General features: G+C 42.0%; 1 protein-coding gene across 6 annotated transcripts in view; it reads right to left on the bottom strand.

Moving 5' to 3' along the window:
* LOC138173634 (ena/VASP-like protein) overlaps positions 1 to 22,937 on the bottom strand; it is a 285,460-nt gene that overhangs the window by 72,072 nt on the left and 190,451 nt on the right. For all 6 annotated transcript variants that reach the window (XM_069103681.1, XM_069103683.1, XM_069103684.1 and 3 more), the window contains exon 3: positions 19,219 to 19,396. In XM_069103681.1, the coding sequence (XP_068959782.1) occupies positions 19,219 to 19,396 (178 nt within the window). The remainder of the gene's footprint in view (positions 1 to 19,218; positions 19,397 to 22,937) is intronic.

The raw sequence follows: 22,937 nt of genomic DNA, 5'->3' as shown, positions 1-22,937 counted from the left end.
CTGCTTCCACCACCTGTCAGCATTCTCTGTCTGACCTCTGGCAACTGGATGGCTTTCCTCACATAACCTTAGAGCTGGAAGGTGGGCCATCTTAGCCCAGAATGGGAATCCCCTCTATGACATTCTTGACAAGGGGTCATCCAGCATGTAACTTGTAGACCTCCCAAGGCAGCCAATTCCACATTATTGAGAAATATTTTTAGGCAAGAATCTACCTGTCTGAAGCTTCTACCTATTTGTCTTAATTCTGCCCTGTGGAGTCAATTAGAACAAATCTAATTCCTCTCCCTTTCCCCTGCCCCCCCACCTCCCCCCCCCCCCCCCCCCCCATAGTATTTTTTTTTCTTTTCTGGAAAAAATTGGGGTTAAGTGACTTGCCCAGAGTCACACACCTAGTAAGTATCTGAGGTCACATTTGAACTCAGGTCCTCCTGACTCCAGGGCCGGTGTTCTCTCCACTGCAACACCCACCCAGCTGCCCCACACAGCAATTTTTCAAATACTTAAAGATCACTAAAACAAGCCTTCTCGAAGTCCTCCTGAAACATCCCAAGTTCTTTCAGTTGATCCTTTTATGACATAATCTTAAGGCTCTCCTCCTCCTTGTTATCTAACTAGATTCCACTACAGTTTGCCGGGGTCCCCCCTAAATGTGGCACTTAACACTGAACTCAATATTCGAGATGAACTCGGACTAGGGCAGGTGGTTTAATGGGACCATCATCCTTTTCTTCCTCCCTCACTCTGCACTCTCTGCTCCCTGTAGCCTAAAAGTCTTAGCTAACACTGAAAAAAGTCCAAGCTTTTCTGGCTGCCATGTCATCTTGGTGATTCCTATTGAGCTTGCAACCTGCATGTAGCCAGGTCTCTGTTAGGTGCAGGGATACATCTCTCCCTACTTAATCTCATCATTGTGAGACAGAGTGGTTCAGCAGATGGAGAGTTAGCCTTCAAAGCAGGAAGAACTGGCCTTAAGCCCCACCTTCTGTGATCTTGGGCAAGGCTAGCAAAGTTCCTAGGAACTGCACTGAAGATTGTGACCTGCACTAGTAGAGGGAGCCTCCTCACCTGGGAGTTCCCTATACCCATATAGTCTAGTTTCTATTTCCGTCCCTAATTTCATCTTATTTGATTCATCTCAATGTTCCAGCCTATTAACCATCTCTCTTGGCAGTGTTTCATCTATGGATTTGAGAATCATGTCATCTCTACCTTTATCTAAGTTGTAAATTTGGTGAGTCCCTTCCTGTGTGACCATGGATAAGTTACTTAACCTCTGATTGCCTCAGTTTTCCCAACTGTAAAATGGGGATAACAGCACCCACTTCATAGAGTTGTTGTGGGATAAAATAATAGTTGTAAAAAAAAAAGCACTTGGCATAGCGGTTGGCACATAGTAGGTGCTATATAAATGCTTATTCCCTTCCCTCCTAATTCTAAGAGTCTGTGATTCTGTGATACAATGAAGTGTATGGCATCATGGGTTTGAGAGGCAGGCAGGTAGCACAATGGCCAGAGTGCTAGACCTAGAGTCAGAAAGATCTGAAGTTCAAATCCAGAGTCAGACACTAGCTGTGTGACCCTGGACAAATCACTTAACTTCTGTCTGCTTCAGTTCCTTCAACTGCAAAATGGGGCTCATAATAGTACCTCCCTTCCAGGGCTGTTGTAAAGACTGGATGAGATAATAATTGTAAAGTGTTTAGTACAGTGCCTGGCACAGAGGAGGTGCTTGATAAGTCCTTCCTCCTGTCCTTTCTCCCTCTTTCATTTCCTCCCTCCCTCCTTCACTAGATTGTAAAAAAAGTTCCTTCCTTCCTTTCTTTTTTCTTTCCTTCCTTCCTCTTTCCATCCCTCTTTTCCTCCCTCCCTTCCTCCCTGCCTCCTTCCCTTTCCTCCCTCCTTCCCTTTCCTCCTTCCTTCCTTCCTTCCTTCCTTCCTTCCTTCCTTCCTTCCTTCCTTCCTTCCTTCCTTCCTTCCTTCCTTCCTTCCTCTCTCCCTCCCTCCCACTGAGGTGGAGGGAAGACAGGGGAGCTAGCCAATGGAATCGACCATGCAAGGGGTTAAGGAATTCTTCCATCCCACAGCACATGGATCTTACTTATGAGGTCTCTGTTATGTGGCTGGGAGGTTACATTATTAATGAGTTTCGTTGTACATTATGCAGGATGATAATAAAGAAGCCTCCTGTTGTCTTGCAGCAGAGGGAAAGTTCTGGCTTTTGTAGAAGCAGCTGCATGGCAATATTAACTAAGATAATTATGACAAATGTCCAGGTCCTCCCCACTCACTTGGCCTACAATATTTATTGCATCTATTTGCTCCATACCACACCCACAGCCACCAGTGTAAAAACAACAAAGTCACATTACTGTAATGCCTTAAGGTTTCTGAAACACTTTCATCAGATCAGTCCTGTGGGATGGCAATGTAAGCAGCATTATTACCTTTTAATGGATGAAGGAACTGCAGCTCAGTCAACAAATGACTTGTTGCATTCACACGGCCAGTGTCAGAGGGAGGATCTGCATCTTCTGAGGCCAGACTCTAGCTCTTGCTTTCATTTCCTCTCCCATGGATTATTTTAGTCACCTTCTATCTGGTGCCCCTGCCTTCAGCCTCTCTTCCCCCTGCATGGCTTCTGGAGTCACCTCCCCAAGGCAAAGCTAGGTTGAGCAAATCACTTTCCTTCTCAGAAGCCTTCAGTGAATTCCCAAAGACTACTAGATAAAATGTCTAAGTTTGGTGCCCAAGAACTTTTCTGATATGGCTCAGTATATAGTCTCCCTTCACATTCCAGTCAAACTAGACTGTTGCTTTTTGAACATCACTTCTGCTTTCCTTGATTCTAACACTACGCTTCATAGTTGGAGTCCCTCTCCTAGCAGCAATTCCAGGTGAAATCCTACCCATCCTTCAAGGTCCATCTAAATTGCTGATTCCAGGGGATGCTAGGTGTCGCAGTGAATAGAGCACCAGCCCTGGACTCAGGAGGACCTGAGTTCAAATGTGGCCTCAGACACTTAATACTTACTTAACCATGTGACCTTGGGCAAGTCACTTAACCCCAATTGCCCTGCCTTCCCCCCTCCAAAAAGCAAAAAATAAATAAATAAATAAAAATTGCTACCTCCTCCATGAACCCTTTCCTGATGCCATTTTCCTTCCCCTCTCTCACTCCCACCCCAAGCGATTCCCTTCCTTCTTGGGACCATAAGAGCACTTTGTGCTTCCCTGAGGCATTCAAGTATTCCTCTGTCTTTGTTTCTTATTCCCCTCTAATAATAATAGCCTTGAAGTCAGAGTCTGGCTCTTGTGATGTAGCAGAAAATGCAGGAGACTTGGAGTTCAGAGAGACTTAGGTTCAAATCTGTGGGCCAACCTTTATTAATGCTGTGACCCTGGGCAAATAATTTCAGCTGAGTCTCAGTTTTCCTACCTTCAAAAATAATAGAACTTATACAAACTCTGTCACAGGGTTGTTATGGGAAAAATATTTCATAAACCTTAAAACTTTATAAAAACATGAATTATTTTTATAATGTACTTTGGACTCCCAGGCAGAGTTAGCAGAACATAGTTTCAGTAGTAAAAATTCCCTTGTTTCTTTCAGGGGTTTATCAAAATTGGATGGCTAACACAGAAAGGCGGAAGGTTATTCTGATTTATAGATGTGATGAAGGATAGCAAGATGTAATTTTAGAACCATATGTTCTATTGAATGAATAAGACATTTCATTAAAAATTTTTACTTTGTACATAGCACTGTGCCAAGTATTAGGGATACAATCAGAACACAATAAGATAGAGGAAGAAACTGAAGCCCAGGGAAGGGCTCTATAAGGAAAAAACCTGCAATTTTTCAAATGATTAAATGGCAAGTTTCTTTTTTTCCTAATATCCAATGAATTAATTCCAGGAAATAATTTTCTCTCACATATAAGGGACTTCGGAGTGATTCTTAGGAAACAAAGCAAAACAAAATAAAAGAAACACCCTAATTGTTCATTCTTTTAGGAGGCAGCTGGGTAGTACAGTAGGTTGAGTGCTGGAGTCAGGAAGATTTGAGCTCTAATTTGGCCTCAGACACTAGCTGTGTGACCTTGGGCAAGTCACTTAACTTCTATTTGCCTCAATTTCCTCAACTGTCAAATGGGGATAATAGTTGCCCCTTTCATCCCAAGATTGTAATGAGGAACAAATGAGATAACATTATATTTGTAAAATGCTTAGGACCCAGGAAAAGTAGGTGCTATAGAAACACTTGCCCAGTATTTTAATTATTTTTTAAAAGACTTGGTCTTCCAATCTCATTCAGGCTAGAAATTCAGGGGCTGCTCCTGGCCTCAATGTCATTACTAATTGGCACAGGAGCTTTGACCTGCTCTGTGTCTGACCTGGGCTAGTTCTAACCCTTTTTTAGTCAGTTTTGCCAATCCTACCCTCCCTTCCAACCCACCCAACTACCAAAGACTCAAAATATTAATACTTTTTTAGGTTACTATTAAAAAATTTTCCCCCAATTATATGTAAAAACAATTTTTAAAATTCATTTTTAAAATAAAAATTTGAGTTCCAAACTTTCTCCTTTCCTCCCCTCTCCCTAAGATGGTAAGCAATTTGGAATCATCATATTAATATCACACTTAGTGTGAACACTTGATTGCCTTAGCCCATTGCAACTCAGATTTCCCAAGCTCAAGAGATCTACCAGCCTCACTCAATCTTTAGGTAGCTGAGAATATAGGTATGTGCCCAGCTTAAATGCAGATTCTTTAAAAAGACCTAAAATCACTTGCAGAATCACTGCAAACTCAGAGGCCACACCTTGTACAACTTGTATTTGAAGAGGAATATCCGCTCAAACCTCTCTAACTACTAGCTATGCAGAGACCAGGTAAAGGCCTCCAGTGAGGGAACATACTGCCAGGGCAGTCAGTCCATGTCACTTTTGGTTGGATCTAATCGTTAGGAAGTTTTTCCTCAAATCCACCAGAAACCTGCCTATCTATAACCTCTACCGACTGTTTCTACTTCTGCTCTCAGGGACCAAGCAGCGCAAGTTTAATTAATACTTTTTCCTTCTTTGTGAGTGGGGATTGCTTCGGTCTTTGTGTTTGTATTCCTAGGGCCTAGCACAATACCTAGAAAATTTTTCATTTTCAGTCGTTTTTCAATTTTGTCTGTCTCTTTGTGATCCTATTTGGGGTTTTCTTGGCAAAGATACTGGAGTCATTTGCCATTTCCTTTGCGAGCTCCATTTACAGATGAGGAAACTGAGGCAAACAGGGTTAAGTGACTTGCCCAGGTAGCTGGGGCTTAAGAATGCTTGAATCAGTGATTCTATATGAATTTCCTTTGAAGACTGGAAGGCAGCTCTCACATCTTTCCTCAAGCTTTCCTTCTCCTCCAGGCTAAACATACCCAGTTTCTTCACTTGACCTTGACAGAGTTTAAGCTTTAACATCTTCTCCGGTCTGAGCATCTTTTTTTTATGTACATGATAATAATAATAATAAAAAATGCTTTACATATATTATCTCATTTGATCCTGCCTGCACCCTGTGAAATATGTCCGATCATCCCCACTTTACAGAGGAAGAGACTAAGTCTGAGAGATGTTAGGTAACTTTCTGTTAGGTGACCATGTATCTAAGGCAGGATGTGATGTCTTCCTGACTTTCACTCCAGGGGTCACCCACTATGCTACCTAACCTCCCAGGGCAGAAGCTCCAGCTTGTCTGGCTCTTTCTAAAATTTAATGTCTAGAACTGAATAAAATACTTCTCTTGTCTGATGATGGCAGAGTGTGACTCTCACCACTCTTGTTCCATATACCATAAGATTCTTAGTACAGCCTAAAATTCTGTTAACTTTTTTCTTTAACTTCCATGCAAAGCCACGAATAGAAAAAAAATGCAACCTGGCCTTTTCCCCAGGGCACCAAAATTTAGAGATGATTGGTAACATTTCTATTTATGTTTTGCCAGTATAGAAAAAAAAATGAACTTAACATTTAATTAGCAGGAATAGCAATTTTAAAAATTCACAGGTCACATTCCTCCTCCCCCAGTGGTCATACCCCAGTTGAGCTTCTCCCTGGCCCAATTATATGCCCTGCTGTGTATCCTGTCTTACTATACTGTTCCTAAGTAGTCACCTTTCAGTGTTCTGGAGTCTCCCCCTTTCTCCTCATTCAACTAAATTTATCTTATAAAGTTTATTTGAGAGACTGTTGTATGCTCTATGCCCCGGGTGCCAAATTTGCTAGTTATAGATTTACTTTAATATTACACTGTTTGCTCATGAGCTTGTAGTCCACTAAATCATTTTCTGGATCATTTTCTCATGTATTCGTTGTCCAGCCATGCCTCCTACACACTATACTTGAAAAGCTGATTTTTAACTAAAGGGATGCCCATCAACCGAGGAATGGCTGAATAAGCTGTAGTATACATGTGTGCTGGAATATTATCGTGCTGTAAGAAATGAAGAAATAGATGATTTCAAGGAGACTTGGAAAAGCTGGTAGGAGTCTCTTTGCTGATTTCCCATCTTACATCACCCACTAACTTTGAGACATCTCAAACTGGATGTCTAGTTATCTAGTACACAGTATAAGTGAAAAATGTCCAAACCAGCACTCCGTATCTTTTCCCCTAAACCTCCCTCCCCCAAACCTAACCAACTACTCTTACCTTTGATTGCAGAGGACAACAGCATCCTTCCAGTCCCTCAGGCTCACAACTTGGAGTCACTCTTGACTCCTCACTATCTCTCATTCCCCATATTCGATCTGTTGACAGAACCTGTTGATTGTATCTTTGCTACATCTTTTGAATACACCTTCTTTCCTCTGATGCTGTCACCCTCACCACCTAACATCTAATATAATTGCCTGCTGGTGGGTGGGCCTGCCTCAAGTCGCTCCCCACCCCAATCTAGTCAACCACCAGAGTGATTTACCTAAAGTACATGTCCACCATGTCAACCACCTCCCAACCCTCTCCCCAATCAATAAATTGCAGAGGCTCCCTATTGCCTCCAGGATCAAATATAAAATTTGTTAGTGTTCAAAGCCTTTCATAACCTGTCCCCCACCCCTTTCCAGTCTTATTACACTTTATTCCTCATTGAATACTCTTTGATCCAGTGACACTGGCCTCTTGGCTGTTCCATGAACAAGAGGCTCCATCTTTCAGCTCCAGGCATTTTCTCTGGCTGTCTCCCTGCCTCTTGCCTACTGACCTCCTGGTTTCCCTTAAGACTCAACGAAAATCCCGTCCCCTACAGGAAGCCTTTACCAACCCCTATTAATTCGAGTGCCTTTCCTCTGTTATTTCCTATTTATCCTATATATAGCTTGTTTTGTATTTATCTGTTTGCATGTTGTCCCCTCTGTTAGACTGTAAACTCCCTGAGGGCAAGGACTGTCTTTTGCCCCTTTTTTTGTATACCCACAGCTTAGGACAGTGCCTGGCACATAGTAGATGCCTATTATAAATCTTTATTGATTGCTTGAACTGATGCAGAGTAAAATGAACAAAACCAAAAGAATAATTTAAATTATAACATCAAAATTATAAAAATGAACAATTTTAAGAACTTTTATAAATTGATCAAGAATAAAATGAGGAGAATCAGAACAATTTGAATAACAACCAAACTGTAACTATGATCAATATGTCGACAATCCATTATTGCAGAGGACCCATGAAAAAATGTTATTTCTACCTCCAAAGAGGTAATGAATTCAGAGTGAAGAATGAAATATATATATTTTGGTATACAGGAATGAGGGAATTTGTTTTAATTTACTATGCATATTTATTACAAACAATTTCTTTTTCTTTTCTTTTTTTTTTTTTCCTAAAGGGGTGGGGGTAGGTGGGATGGAGAGAAAATAGATTTCATCGGTTGTTTTTTTTTAAATGGCAGTGTGTGTGCTTCTGATATGAACTATTGTATTTCTTTTGAATGAGGTCATTATATTATTATTTTTAGTTTAATTTTTACACTTTATTACTAGACCTCTCATGGAATAGGTGTTTTCTGGAAATGTTTGCATAATGTAAAAATAAAGCACATCAATATGTTAAAAAAAAAAACTCTTAAGTGTAGGAATTTACATTTTTCTCTATTAAATTTCAGCTAGACAGGGTGCCAGCCCTGGAGTCAGAAGACTCATCTTTGTGAGTTCAAATCTGGCCTCCAACCCTTATTAGCTGTGTCACATTGGGCAAATCATTTAACCCTGTTTCCCTCAGTTTCCTCATCTGTAAAATGAGCTGGAGAAAGAAATGGCAAATCACTCCAGTATCTTTGCCAAGAAAACCCCAAACGGGGTCATGAAGAGTTAGACACAGCTGAAACGTTCAAGCAAACACATTTTATTTTATTTTTTTGCTTTTTGGAGGGCAATTGGGGTTAAGTAACTTGCCCAAGGTTACATGGCTAGTTATTTTGTGTGGGTGTTAAGTGTCTGAGGCCAGAACCAAAATCGGATCCTCCTGACTCTGGGCCGGCACTTTTACTCACTGCACCACCTAGCTGCTCCCAAACAAATATTGTTTTAACTTGGCAGGATCTTTTTTGGATGCTGATTCTGTTGTCTAGCATGTTGATTATGCCTCCCAGCTTCATGTCATCTGAAAATGTGATATGCATGCCCTTCATACCTTCATCCAAGTCATTGACAGAAATGCGGAAGAACCAGGACCAAAGACCGATCCCTGGAATCATCCACTGGAGATGTCCCTCACAAACTGGCATAAAACCACCCATATGTCCAATCATCCTACCATTTTTACCCTCACTCTACTGTAATCCAGCCTATGTGTCTTTTTTATTAATTTATTTTTGTCTACCAGGATTGAATGAGAAATTTAATCTTTATGCTTTGCTACAATTCTATGTGTACATATGTGTCCTGATCTATCAGTCTAACAACCCTGTCAATAAAAGGAATGAGGTTAATCTGGTATGGCTTGTCCTTGGCTTTTAGGGATCACTTTCTAAATTAACTGCATTTTGCAGCTTAACTCCTTCACATGAAAGAAGGAAGGGAAAAAGAAAGAAAAACAACATTCACTTGTAAACTGTTTGAACTTCTTATAACTATTATCATATAATTATGTCATTACCCATCTCCTGCCTCTTTTTTAATGTGCATTTTACTATCTATAGCTCCTAGTACTGGACCTTGTGTATGGTGGTGGTAGGGGCTGGGGTGGGGACAGTGTTAACAAATGCTCTTTTAAGGGAATTGAATCATTTCCCAGAGAAGGCCAAGAACCTGTCACACTGCTAGAAAGAGGAGGTCACAGTGTAAGAAGATCACAGGTATAGAGATGGAAGGAACCTCAGAGACCACTCAGTCCAACTGTCTCCCTTTAAAAATGAAGATACTGTGATCCACAGAGTGTAGAAGACTTGCCTATGGATTTGCAGTAAGTGTCAGAGGGGAGATTTGGACTCAGATTCCTTAATTTCAGAGTCAGGGATTTTTTTCCCTATTATACCACCCTGTGTTCTAAACATTTATTGGAAGTATTATCATCAAACTCTTGGCTAGTTTCTAACCTTATTTTTTAAGGAAACCGTGCCTAAGAATAACCTAGAAATAACCAAGAAATAACTTAGTGATTTGACATAAGCAAATTATTAATAGTATCAATGAGATCACTCCAAATTCCTAACATCTAATATTTACACACAAGTTATTTTTTTATGAGAGAGATTTAGGACAGGGAATCAGATAAATATAGCTAGGCATCACTTTTTTTTTTTTTAAAGAACTTTATTTTTTAGTTTTTGGAAGCAATCAGGTTAAGTGACTTGCCCACAGTCACCTAGCTAGTAAGTATCTGAGGCCAGATTTGAACTCAGGTCCTCCTGACTCCAGGGCTAGTGCTCTATCCAGTGTGCCACCTAGCTGCCCCTAGGCATTACTTTTTATAGACCTTAGGTAAAAAAAATACAATTCAAAAATCAGATATATTAGATGATTTGACAAAGTTATAGCTCATTTTGTAAAAGGATTCACCTTAGGGCTCCTTCAAGCATCCAGATTCTTCAATGAATTTAAAATAAGATCTGATTTAGAAAACTCTGATGTTATTCTGCACCTAAAATCTCAGGATCATAGATTTGGAGACTGAAGGGGCCCAACAAGCTGCTGACTAAGTCCCTCATCTTACATATAAGAGTGGGGCAGGAAGGAGAAGAAGGGAATAAGTATTTATTAAGTACCTAGTATGTTAAACACTTTAAAAATCTTATCTCATTTGCTCCTCACAGCAACCCTGGGAAGTAGGTGCCAGTATGATCCCTGTTTTATAGCTGAGGAAAATGAGGCAGACAGGTAAAGTGACTTGCCCAGGGTCACACAATTAGCAAGTATTTGAGGCTGGACTTGAATTCTGCTCTACTCTGACTCTAGTCCTAGCTTTCTCTCCCCTTCATCCTCTAGCTGCCTTCCTGACTCCCAAGTCCAGTGTCCTAGTAATTACGACATGCTACCATTTATACAATATTTTGGGAAGCAAGCTATTATAAGGGAAAGAAGTGATTCCCATTTTGGCTTTGTGTTACCTGTGGTCATGTAACACTAACAATAATGACCATTACAATGGACATTTCTATAGCAAGTTAAGGTTTACCAAATGTTTTTTCCTCACAACAATTCTGTGAGTTAGGTAGTGAGAGTATTGTTCTCCCCATTTTTCAGATGAGTAAACTTAGGCCCGTCAAAGTTTCACTGGGCATCAGACTCTATCTGATTCTAAGGCGAATGCTTTTTCAATGCATTGCACTATGGTGGTGGATATCTCAGTGGTCTTGGTGAAATTTCAAAGCAAATTGATTTTTAACAAATATAACCACAGGTAATGAGGGTTTTTAGGAGGTGAAAGTAGTGAGAAACCAAAGCAATACTGATAATGTCAAGGTTTATAGAATTATTGAATCTAGAGACAGAAAGGATCCTGGGTCACCTTCCTAAAGACAGAAATTCTCTCTATAGCATCCTTGACAGATGACTCTCCAACCTCTCAGTCATCACACTGCCTCTCGTGAGGAACTTTCCACTGTTCCACGGCTCTGATTGCTAGGAACTTCTCCCACATTGGACCCAAATCTGTCTTCCACAATTAGTCCTAGTTCAGTTCTTCAGAATGATTCAACCATCACTTTCATTGTTGGTGTTCAGTCATTTTTTTTTTTTTTTGTATCTGACTCAATGACTCCATTTGGGGTTTTCTTGGCAAAGATAGTGGAGTGGTTTGCCATTTCCTTCTCTAGCTCATTTTACAGATGAGGAAACTGAGGCAAACAGGGTTAAATGACTTGCCAAGAGTCACACAGCTAGTAAGTGTCTGAGACCAGACTTGAAGTCAGGAAGATGAGTCTTCTTGATGCCAAGCCCAATGCTCTATTCACTTTGCCACCCAGCTGCCCCCAGCTATGGCTTAGCAAGCACCAATGTGTAAGGCAGGAGAAGAAAGAAAGGAAGAAGTGGTTAATTTATTTTTGGTATATGATAAGGATCATCTCTCCTAAGCCCTGACATGCTCTGATTCTAGGGAGATAAAATTACTCCATGGAATATGCAAAAAAATCAGCCCATACCAGCTGAAACCACAACTAGCTCCTTAGTCCCTACAGAACAAGACACTCTTTGGAGAATGGGAGACTGTGTAGGAAGCAGAAGTCACTAACTGAAAATACAAGTGCCCGGCACACTTTGAAAGGACGGTGACAAGAATGACGAGAAGAACATAACTTGCCAACAGATGGCTGACAAAGACCCCTGCTCACACTTGTTGTAGACTCCCTCAAGAGGCAGCTGAAGGAAATCCAGTCTTTTCAGTACTTCTCAGGGTTTCTGCCTCCAGACAGAGATTTTGGTGACTAACTTCACTTTTGTGAAGTGGTGAGACAGCCCACAGTCCTCTCCAGACAAACAGTATTTATAGAACTGGAACCGGAAGGGGTCTTGGAATCACAGACGCATAAAATGTCAGGGCTGGAAAGGATGTAAGCCATCAGTTTATCCATCTCCTTCATTTTACCGATGAGGAAGCTGAGGCCCAGAAGGGGAAAGTGATTTGCATACTCATACAGCCACACTAATATCTCTTTTACGGTTGTTCACTTTTTTTTTCCTTTTCGAAGAGGATCAGTGTTATCATGGGGTGATGTCCCGACTTGAGCATGAATTGGATTTAAGTGAGGCAGAGTTGCACAAAGTCATCAGCCTCACTGTATTCCAGAGTCATTGACATACAGCAGCAGGACAAAAGTCAAGATGACTGGTGACAGATGGGGATGCAGTGGATACTGACCTTGGTGTCTTCAGTGTCTGACCAAGCCCTAAGGGTTCCACAGAGCTTGCTTCAACCACTATCAGGGCCTTTGAAATAAATTGTTTTCATCTACCCATTCCTTGGGGTGGGGAGTCTTTTTATTTTTGGGGTAGTCATCCTCCCTAACTCACCAATGGATCTGAGGTCTGGTTACCCTCAACCTGCTCTAACCCATCTGCTAATACAATTTCACAGGTTTTACTGGGGTGTGGCCTCAGGCATGCTACAGCTCGTTGGAACCAGAGGTGAAAGCTGGGTGATGGGTGGACACCAAAGGTGGATGAGCAGCCCTGTGAAGGGCTCAGCAGCCCTCACACCAGAGGTCCTGGTTTTCTCTGACCATTTTGGGTCACTGGATCCAGATGGCTCTGGAGGAGAAAGTGAGGCTGGTGACCTTGCACAGTCCCTTCTCACTCAAATCAAAGTCAACTGCAAGTCATGTCATCATTTCCCAGAAACCATGGTCCTCTTAGAAAATGAAGGACAGGGGCGGCCAGGTAGCACAGCGAGTAAGAGCACCTGCCCCAAGTGGCAGGACGACCTGAGGATCGAATCCTGGCTCAGACACTTAGCACCCACCCAGAAACACCTGGCTGTGTAACCTTGAGCAAGTTACTTAACCCCAATTGCTTAGGGGCGGCCAGGTGGCTCAGCGAGTAAGGGCACCAGCTCCAGTGTCATGATGACCTGGGGATTGAATCTGGGCTCAGACACTTAGCACCCACCCAGAAACACCTGGCCATGTAACCTTGAGCAAGTTACTTAACCCCAATTGCTTTAAAAAAAAAAAAGAAAAGAAAATGGACAAACACAACAACAACCCAGCATACACCAGCTACCTTCTGCAGTAGCTCTTTGCATAATTCACACCTTGAGGGCAGGAATAATTCCCTTTTTGTCTTTGGACTCCGTAGCCCAACACAGAGCCTGCCCGGCACTTCTGGGAGAGGCAGCACTATTTTGTAATTTCTTTGGTGTGAGAAGGTCCTGGTGAGGAATCCCTTTTACCAATGCAAATTTGTAACTTGTAATGCAACCTCTGGGTTTAGAGACTTGCTGGGGGGTAACTGAGAAAGCTAAGTAAATTGCCCAGAGCCATCCAGCTTGAGGGCAGCTAAGTGTTGCATTGGGTACAATTCTGGGTCTGGAGTCAGGAAGACCTGAGTTCAAATGTGGCCTCAGAAACTTATCAACTGTATGACCCTGGGCATATCACTTAACCCTGTTTGTCTCAGTTTCCTCATTCATAAAATGAGCTGGGGAAGGAAATACAAACTGCTCCAGTATCTTTGCCAAGAAAACCCTAAATGTGGTCACGAATAGCTGAATATGACTCAAATGACTCCACACACAGCCAGTATGAGGCAAAGGTGGGGCTTGAACTCTTCCCTTCCTGACTCTGAGGTCAACTCTCTCTATTCACTACCCACTGATGACTGGTGCATAATAGGTGCTTAATAAATGCCTGTTCACTTGGTTGAATGTCTTTTCTTTCCATGAACTTTTTGAAAGCAGGTTCAACGTCAAGAACAGGGCTTCACAGGTACCTGGGTACTCAGGAAATATTTGTTAAACAGGATTATAATCTCAGTGATGAAGCCATCAGCCACCAAAGTGATTTATTTGGGGAAAATGAAGTGTCAGGGCTATGACCAAAGAAACCATTCTTGAACTTCTAATGAAACCAAGAGCACTTTACCCAAAGCCTGCACCTCATGACTCAGCTTCCACTATGTGATCTGGTTTATCTGTAAATAGCCACCACCCAAAAGACACAGAGAGCCGTGGTCACTGTAGCACTTGGGTTTCACTCACGCAAGGGGTAGATCAAATCACCTCCCTGTTATTCAACTCCTTCTTACTCACTCAGGCAGTTGGCCAGGATCCTCACCAAAAATGTCCCCAGCCTCCAACAAAGAAAATGTTAGGATCCCAGTGACTTCGATTTCCTTCATAAGTCATGGTTATTTCTCTTCCTCCACCTCCTCCCCACCCCCCACCCCGAAATCTGTCTGTAGCTACAGAAGCCTTTGGAACCCAAAGGGACCATTCAGTCCAACAGTCCATTTTATAGAAGTTGCAACCAAGTCCCAGAGAACTTGTCTCTCGTACAAGGTCATGTGCATAGTAAGTAGCTGAGATAGAATGAATTTTAGTTTTATAATTCCAAACTCAGTGTTCTAGATACTCTACTACCCTCTCTGTCCATGGTACTTATTAGCTGTGTGATCCTGTGTGAGTCACTTAGCTTCTGTCTGCCTTATTTTCCTCATTTGTAAAATGAGGATTAAAATAGCACCTCCCTCCCGGGGTTATTGTGAGGATAAAATGAGATAATATGTATGAAGTGCTTTGCAAACCTTAAAGTGCAATATAAAAGTTGTTGTTATTAAGATCTTGGCTATTATTTAAACCTGAGGCTTCCTTGCCCATCTACCCCAGGAGTTTCCACGCCAAAATTCTTTTTTCTTCTCATCTAGGGAAGTGACATCAGGTTATTAATATATATGTTGTTGTTCAGTTGTTTTTTCAGCTGTACAACTCTTCATGACCCCATTTGGGGTTTTCCTGGAAGATACTGGAGTGGTTTGCCATTTCCTTCTCCAGCTCATTTTACAGATGAGGAAACTAAGGCAAACATGGTTAAATGACTTGCCCAGGGTCACACAGCTAATACAAGTTTGAGGAAAGATTTGAACTTCAGAAGGTGAGTCTTCCTCACTCCAGGCCTGGTACTTTATCCACTGTACCACCTTAAAGTGCTCTGTGTGTGTGTGTGTGTGTGTGTGTGTGTGAATTGTGCAGTTACTGATAACAGTCCATGAAGAATCCTGGAATCTCAGACTTCTAGAGCTGGGAGGGACCTCCTGGTCATCTAATTCAAGCCATCCCTAAACAAGAATCTCTTCTATGATTTTCTGAAGTCCTGATCCAGCCTTTAATTAAAGACCTGCAGGGAGAAGTGAACTTTCCTGGGGCAGGCCATGCCACTTTTGGAGAGCACTCATTGTCGGGAAGTTTTTCCTTATACAGAGGAGAGTTAGTTCTAGAAAGGTGTTATTTCAGTTCTGAAAATAACCAAGGCCATTCTTCTCAGTTGTCTTAAAAGGGATAGTGGCCTCTGAAATCAACCCAGCATCTCCCAGATGAATCCCAAATTGGTAACTGTTTGCATCACCCTTTCGGGACAAAATAGGCAAGAAATACCTATTCAAATAGTTAAAATACAAAGGGACTTTTAGAGCTGACACTGGGAGGAGTTTGGGTATCCACGTGTGGAGGCTGGTTTAAAAGAAGCTTGTTCAAGGTAGTGGGGTTTTAAATGACAACCCCTTGCTGGGCCCCCTGGTGTTTTACCAGCACACAGATACTGGTGCTGCCCTTGGCTCTGCTTGGTGCTAGATAGCAGCAGGGACTACAAGTTACAGAGTCAAGTCCACACGCATTTAGTAAGTGCCTACTTTGTGCTGGGCCCTGGGGATACAAAGAAAGCCAAAGACAACAACAAAAAAAGAGGGAGCTTTTAGCCAGAAATAAAGAAAAATAATTCCCTCATTAAGAGCTGTCCAAAAGTTACCTGACATTGAGATGACAAAATGACAAAAAACTTTCAGAGAGGAGCTTCCAGCGAGGAAACTCCTTCTAACAATGTAGATTCCCAAGTCAAAGCACCTGGATAGTACAGTGGATAGAGCACTGGGTCTGAAGTCAGGAAGAACTAAGTTCAAATCCAGCCTCAGACACTTATTAGTTGCATGACCCTGGGCAACTCACTTAACCCTGTTTGCCTCAATTTCCCCATCAGTGGCTGGCACATAGTAGGTGCTTAACAAATGCTTATTCTCTTTCTCCTTCCCTAATCTGCAATTTGTAATTTTAAATTGTAATTTGTAAATAATAATCTTGGAAAGTTGCCTGGACCACACAACCAGTATGTGCCAGAAACTGGACTTTAGCTTATTTCTTTCTGACAACAAGGTTGGTTCTCTATCCATTAGGTAACAACACTGCCTCTCAGCACAAGTATGATCACCCTCATTTTACAGATGAGGAGACTGAGCCTTAAAGTGGTGGTAACTTGCCCAGGGCCACACAAGTAGCAAGAGGCATGAGTCAAAGCCAGATCTTCTCAATCTGTACCTAGTACTTTCTACCATATCAGCTAATAATCCCCTTCTGGAATCTTCCTCTATTGCCTTCCATAAGGTAAAGATTCTCCTGGGATCTCTAGACCTGGGTCAGAGGACAGAGGACAGAAAGTTAGCAGGGCTTTTGGAGAGGCTACAAATACAGGCCAAACAATGGACTCTAAGTTTATCCTCTGAGGACCAGCTGAGCTAAACGTAGTGGGGCTTATCACCAGAAGACCATAGGGTCATAGCTTTAGAGGTGGAAAGGACCTTAGAAACCCTTCATTTTACAGTATAGGACACTGAGGCCCAGTGACTTGTGCACAATCAGAAAGCCAGTAATGGTACTAATAGCTAACATTTATAAGGTGCGTTAAGATTTAAAATACTAATAGCTAATATTTACTATAGTGCTTTAAGGCTGGCAAAGCATTTTATACACATTATTTCATTTGATGCTCACAACAACCCTGTGAAGTAGGTGCTAATTTATCCTTATTTTACAGATGAGGAAATTGAGGCAAATAGGTGACTTGCTCAGGGTCACACAGTTAGCAAATGTCTGAAGCTGAATTTGAACTCAGGTCTTCCTGACTCTAGGTCCAGCACTCCATCCAGAGTGCCACCTAGTGGTTTCTATCTATATTGTTTCATTTGATCTTCACAACAACCTTCTGAGGGAGGTATTATTATTATTCCCATTTTACAGATTGAGAAACTGAAGGGGAGGGAGGTTTAAGTGACTTTGCCTAGAGTCACACAGCTAGAAAGTTTCAGTGGTAGGATATGAACCCAGGTCCTCTGCCTCCCAAGTCAGTATTCTTTTCATTGTACAGGGTATCCCTAAAGTCTGGACATATAGGAAATCTCATTAACTATGCATAGTTTCAAGAAATGAAACGAATGACATTTTCAACATTTTATTTTATTAGCATAAATTTTAGCCATGACAATTTCATATGGAATAAAAGCTTTCATTAGCTACTGGGGACTATTTTCTACATTAATGAGATTCATTTAATTAATTAATGAGATTTCCTATGTGTCTCCTATATCTTTCTATGAAATCTCATTTATGTTGCTTACAGCAAACAACCTACTAAAGCAAGAGAAAGGGCTTTGAGCTGCATTGGTGGAAGATGTTCCCCACATGGATGAAATAGCATCTTGGAGCTATTTAATATAGTAGTATATTATGTATATATGTACATAAAATATATTATATATAATAGTAATCACAAGAGTAGCCCTGGAGTCAGGAGGACCTGAGTTCAAATTTGGACTCAGACACTGTGTCACCCTGGACAAGTCACTTAACACTGCCTTGAAAAAAAATAATCAGAAGACTTCACCTTGATAGTGATCTAAGGTTTAGTGAGCACACTAACTGGTTAGTAATTCATTCTACTCCCCTCTCTTTTTAAAGGAAGCATTTGTTTGACTTTTCCCTCTTTAACTGTGTTTTTCCCCTCCTTCCTTCTTCACAAGCTGATGTGCAAAAAAGATAGATGAGAGTTTCTCAGATAGGGTTCTATCCTGGTGAAAAGACTTCTCAAGTTTGGGCCGCTGAGCTCTCCACTGCATAGAAAAACTAATTCCCCTCAAGCCCAACCAGCAATTTCTGTTCCTCCAAGGGTCTGAGATGCCTCTGACCAAGCACATGTAACTGTCATTTAAAATTAAACAGTTCTCAGGTGAGGAAGGCCCAGAGCACTGCAGGGCTGAGAGATTAGATGTTTAAAGGAAACTTTTCAAAGTTCATAGGAAACCCACCAAGTCTTGGGCAGATATGTAGGCAGGCAGCATTTTCTATATATGTGAAAGTCCTGAAATAACCATATGGGGGCTGCACACTGAGACAGCAGGCGTGACGTTCCCCACTCACTGTCTCCTGTCTGGTCTAGGCTTGGGGCCAATGATTTTCCACTATAAACTTCAATTTTATTGATAGTAATGTTTACACCAGGCAGCAGGAAAGAGCCACCCTCTCCAGCTCAGGAGCAGAAGCCCCAGACACAATATCCTCCATTAGAACATATCTACAGGCTAATGGAGTTAGTGCTGCTGGGTTCCAGAAGGCTTCATTCTCCTTCTGCCACCTCCCACCTTCTCAATAAAGGACACACCATTTTGTTACTCTGTTCCAAGTGCAGAGCACATGGAAAGAACATAGTATTTGGACTCAGAAAGTCGTGTACTAGAAAATGCTCCAGAGTTAGAGGACCTGGATTCAAATCCTGCCTCTGAATGTTTACTAATTGTTTATTTTTTTAACCTTTCTGTATCTCAGTATCCTTATTTGCAACATTTACAAAATTCCATGTAAAATTACTAGGTTGGACTAGATGGCCGCTGAGGTCTCTTTCAACTGTAAAACTATCCTCCGGTAACTTGCTTTCCACCACTAATTACCCATATAACTTTGGACAAGTATACCTTGTTTTTCTCATCTGAGGGAGTTTGTCCAATCTCATCCTGGGAACTCTATGCCACAGAAAGAAGGAAGAGGATGACAGGAAAGCATGTATAAAGAGGTCTTGATGGGCAGCTAGCAATCAAACATACTTGTCACACGTGACAAGTGAAATTCCACCTCCCCCTTTCATTCTTCCTTCCCTTCCCCCTTCTTGGATAAAATTCCAGCTAATGCTGTTTAGCCCCAATAGAAAAAGCCCCAGGAGGGCAAGAAAATGGCCCCAAACAAAGCCCTTGGAGCTGCTTACCTCCGTCTTGGGAATTCATGATGTTCAGAGCAAACAGCATGGCATTGGAGAAGGTGGTCGCTTCTTCCTTGCTGGCGAAATTCAAGCCATAGACCTGCCGGGCATCTCGCCACTGGTGAAATGTTGGCGTAGCCTGATTGTACTTCAGCCCTTTCACAATTGAATAATTGATCACGACCTGGAAGGTGGGGGGGGGGAAGGAGGGAGGAGAGACACGAGTAAATAAATAAAACTGGGCAAGTAAGAGGGTGGAAGGAAGATGGGCAAGTGGCTGCCCATACAAGAGCCCCAGGGGAAGATGTCCCATCCTGAGGGGCAGGGCTGGAGGCAGAAGGAAGCAAGAGAGGACAGGTTTTCAGACTTGAACCTTGGTGCAGCGGGAAGAACTCCAGACTTGGGGTAAGAGCACCTGGGTTTAAGGCCTGGCTTTGCCAGTTACTAGCTAGGTGTCCTTAGGTGAGTTCCTTTACCTCTCTGGGCTTCAGATTCTTTATCTATAAAGGGAAAGGATTGTAGTCAAACTCTAAGGTTCCTTTCAGCTCTAAGGTTTTCATTCAGTGAATACAAAAGTGCCCATTCTATTCAAGGCCCTCTGTTCAGTGCCATGGGCAAAAGCAATGATATGGGTAGGCAAAAAAAGATATATATGTATGAAAAAAGATGTATTTATTACATTTATATATAGACACACATACACACATACATACATACATATAGGACCCAGGCCCTGCCCTTAAGAAACTCACTTGCTTACCTGAAAAATGATATGATGCAAAAGCAGATGACAAAAGGCATATGTAATAAGGCCAATGAACACTGGGTATGCAGTAAAGTGCTTAATAACTGCTTGCTGACTGACTGTCAAAAATTATTATATTAGACTTTCTTACAGTATGACTTTGGCTTCAGTCTATCTTCTTCTCTAGGCCACATTTTGCATAATCTTCCTAATGTACTGCTATGATCATGCCACTCCTTGACACACAAGCCTTTATTAAAGTCTTTCCACTGCTTACTTATGGAAAACGATCACTCCCAATCCTGACATTCAAGGCTCTGTCAAATCTGACTCCAATGTACCAGTCCATCTTCATCTCCTGCTATTTTCTTTAAGCAGGGTGTGTTCCAATCCAGCAAGATGACTTGTCCAGCTGCCATTTTTGTTCTGAACTCCCTTGTCTCAATGCCTTTACTAATGCCACCTCCATTGCTTGGAGTGTACTGTGTGAGGGCTCTAGGAATCCAGAAGAGGAGGGAGTGACCTCTGTGGCTGGGGGGAAAGGAGGAAGGGGCTTTGCAAGGAATTGATAGCTCTCATACTTTTTTCAGTCCTCATCTTTTTTGACTTCTTTATTTGGTCACTTCTTCCTGGATATTCTCTCTTTTTTGTTTTTCGGTATGATGCTGACTTTTCTTGGTTACCATCCTACCAGTCTGGACTCTCCTCAGTCTCCTTTGCTGGATCATCAACCATATTCTAGCCCTTAACTCCAGGTGATTCCCAAGGGCTCCCTTCTGTTCTTTCCCAACACCTTTTTGGTTGATCCCATCAGTTTCCCAGGAATTCAATGATTATCTCCATGCAGTTGGCTTTTGGCTCTCTATATCCAGCCCTAACTTCTTTTGAACTTCAGTCCCATATCACCAACAACCTAAAGGGCATTTACTCAGCAAACTCACTATCTATGTCCGCCCCACCCCCGTCCTAACTTCCCTATTTCTGCTTAGGCTTCCATTATCCTTTCAATCACTTATGTTGACAAGCCTGGAGTCATTCATAACTCTTCCCTCTCCTTCAACTCTGGTCCGCCCCATATTCCAACTGCCAAGTCTCATTAGTTCTATGTCTACAACATCTCTGGGATGAATCCCTTTCCCCTCCACTAGACTGGTCACTACCGTTCTGACTCAGGCCTTCATTACCATTTGTCTGTACTACTACTATAATAATTCTCTACGTCATGTCTCTCCTCTCTCTGATCCACCCTCCCCCCATAGCTACCAAATTGATATTCTTTATGCACAGCCCTGACTATGTCTTGGCTGGAGAAGCTTCAAAGGATCCTGATTGCCTCCAGGATAAAACATAAATGGCTTGGAATTAAAAGCCTGTCAATCTGATTCCATTCTACCTTTCCAAGCTTAATGCACATGGCTCCCCTTCCTGCAAGTACCAGCAAAGCTGACTTACTTCCTCTTCCTTATTCCCACAACATTCCATATCCTGTTTCATTTCAGCATTGTCTCCAGTTACCCACCACGTCTCTATATATTCCCTCCTTACTTCTATTTCTTAGACAACCTTCGAGTCTCAAGGGTCTCAAGGGCTATCTCCTACATGAGGCCTGTCTTGGTCTTCCCAACTGCTAGTGGCTTCCCTTCTAAAATTGCTTTGTATATATCTAATAGCTTTATCTGTGTACATGTTATTTAAAACCAATAAAATGAAAGTTTCTTAAAATCAGGTTCATTTTCATTTTTTTTTGGTAACACAGCTCCTGGTACATAGAAGGTACTTAAACGCTCATTGAATGTTGTAAGGAGGAGATAAGACACTTTTGTTGTTGTTTTTGAGTCATTTCTGCTATGTCCAACTCTCTGTGACCCCATTTGGAGCTTTCTTGGCAAAGATACTAGAGTGATTTGCTATTTCCTTCTCCAGCTCATTTTCCAGATGAGGTAACTGAGGCAAACAGGGTTAAGGAACTTGTCCAGGGTCACATAGCTATTAAGTGTCTGAGGTTGGATCCTGAACTCAGGTCCTCCTGAATCCACAGCTAGCTCTCTATATACTGTACCACTTAGTTGCCCCAAGACACTTACTCAAATGAACACTGTGTAGGGATTATAAATCTTTTCCTATCCTGCACCCTTCTATGGTGCTATGGAGAATGTATGCTCCATTCCCCTTTCATTCTCATAGATCTTTTGATGGACAGTCTTGGTTAATTTGAAGACCTCACTCAGATGTTACTGAGGGAACTTTGGAGATGGGGAGATAATTATAGGAAGTGGCACCTCTCTTGAGCCTTTAGACATGGGGGAGTGGTGATGTGAGTGGGAATTACAACATAAAAGTGCTAGGGAAAAGAAGAATCCAAATGCTGACAAATCACCATAAGTCAACATAGAACCAAGAGAGAACCCTACTGGTAAGGTACAAGGAGAGATGGGGAGGCCTGGGGCTGGAAACAGTAATAAAATTGATAGCTCTAGAAACAGAGGACCTTCGTGTCTTGTCTACTCTCCTACCTTTTCAGCCCCTCTCTCCCTCCCTACTCTTTATCCCCAACCATGTACTCTGCAATCCAGTGACTTTGGCCTCTATGTTGTTCCTGGGACAAGGCATTCATTCCTCTCTAGATTCTGGCATCTTCAGTGACTGTCCTCCATGCCTGGAATGCTCTCCTTTCTCACCTTGTCTTTCCTTTAAGGCCCAGCTAAAAATCTCACCTTCTATGGGCGGAGAGCCTTTCCTAATCCCCTTAATCACAATGCCTTCATGTACTGGTTATCTCCAGTTTATCCTGTCTATGCTTCATTTGTACATGGTTGTCTGCATGTTGTATCCCCTAGTAGACTATGAGTTTCTTGAGAGTAGGGACTGTCTTTAACTTTCTTTGTACCTCCAGTACTTTGTACAATGCCTAGAACATAGTAGGTGCTTAATAAAGGGTTTTTGACTGATTACTGTGGGGATGAGGATCGGAGCTGAGTAG

This window comes from Petaurus breviceps, unplaced genomic scaffold (genome assembly GCF_028583685.1).
Source record: "Petaurus breviceps papuanus isolate PSGF00001 unplaced genomic scaffold, PetGlider_PUasm1.0 63, whole genome shotgun sequence".
NCBI lineage: Eukaryota > Metazoa > Chordata > Mammalia > Diprotodontia > Petauridae > Petaurus > Petaurus breviceps.
The sequence above is the reverse complement of the archived record's forward strand: the minus strand, read 5'-3'. Positions and strand labels throughout refer to the sequence as shown.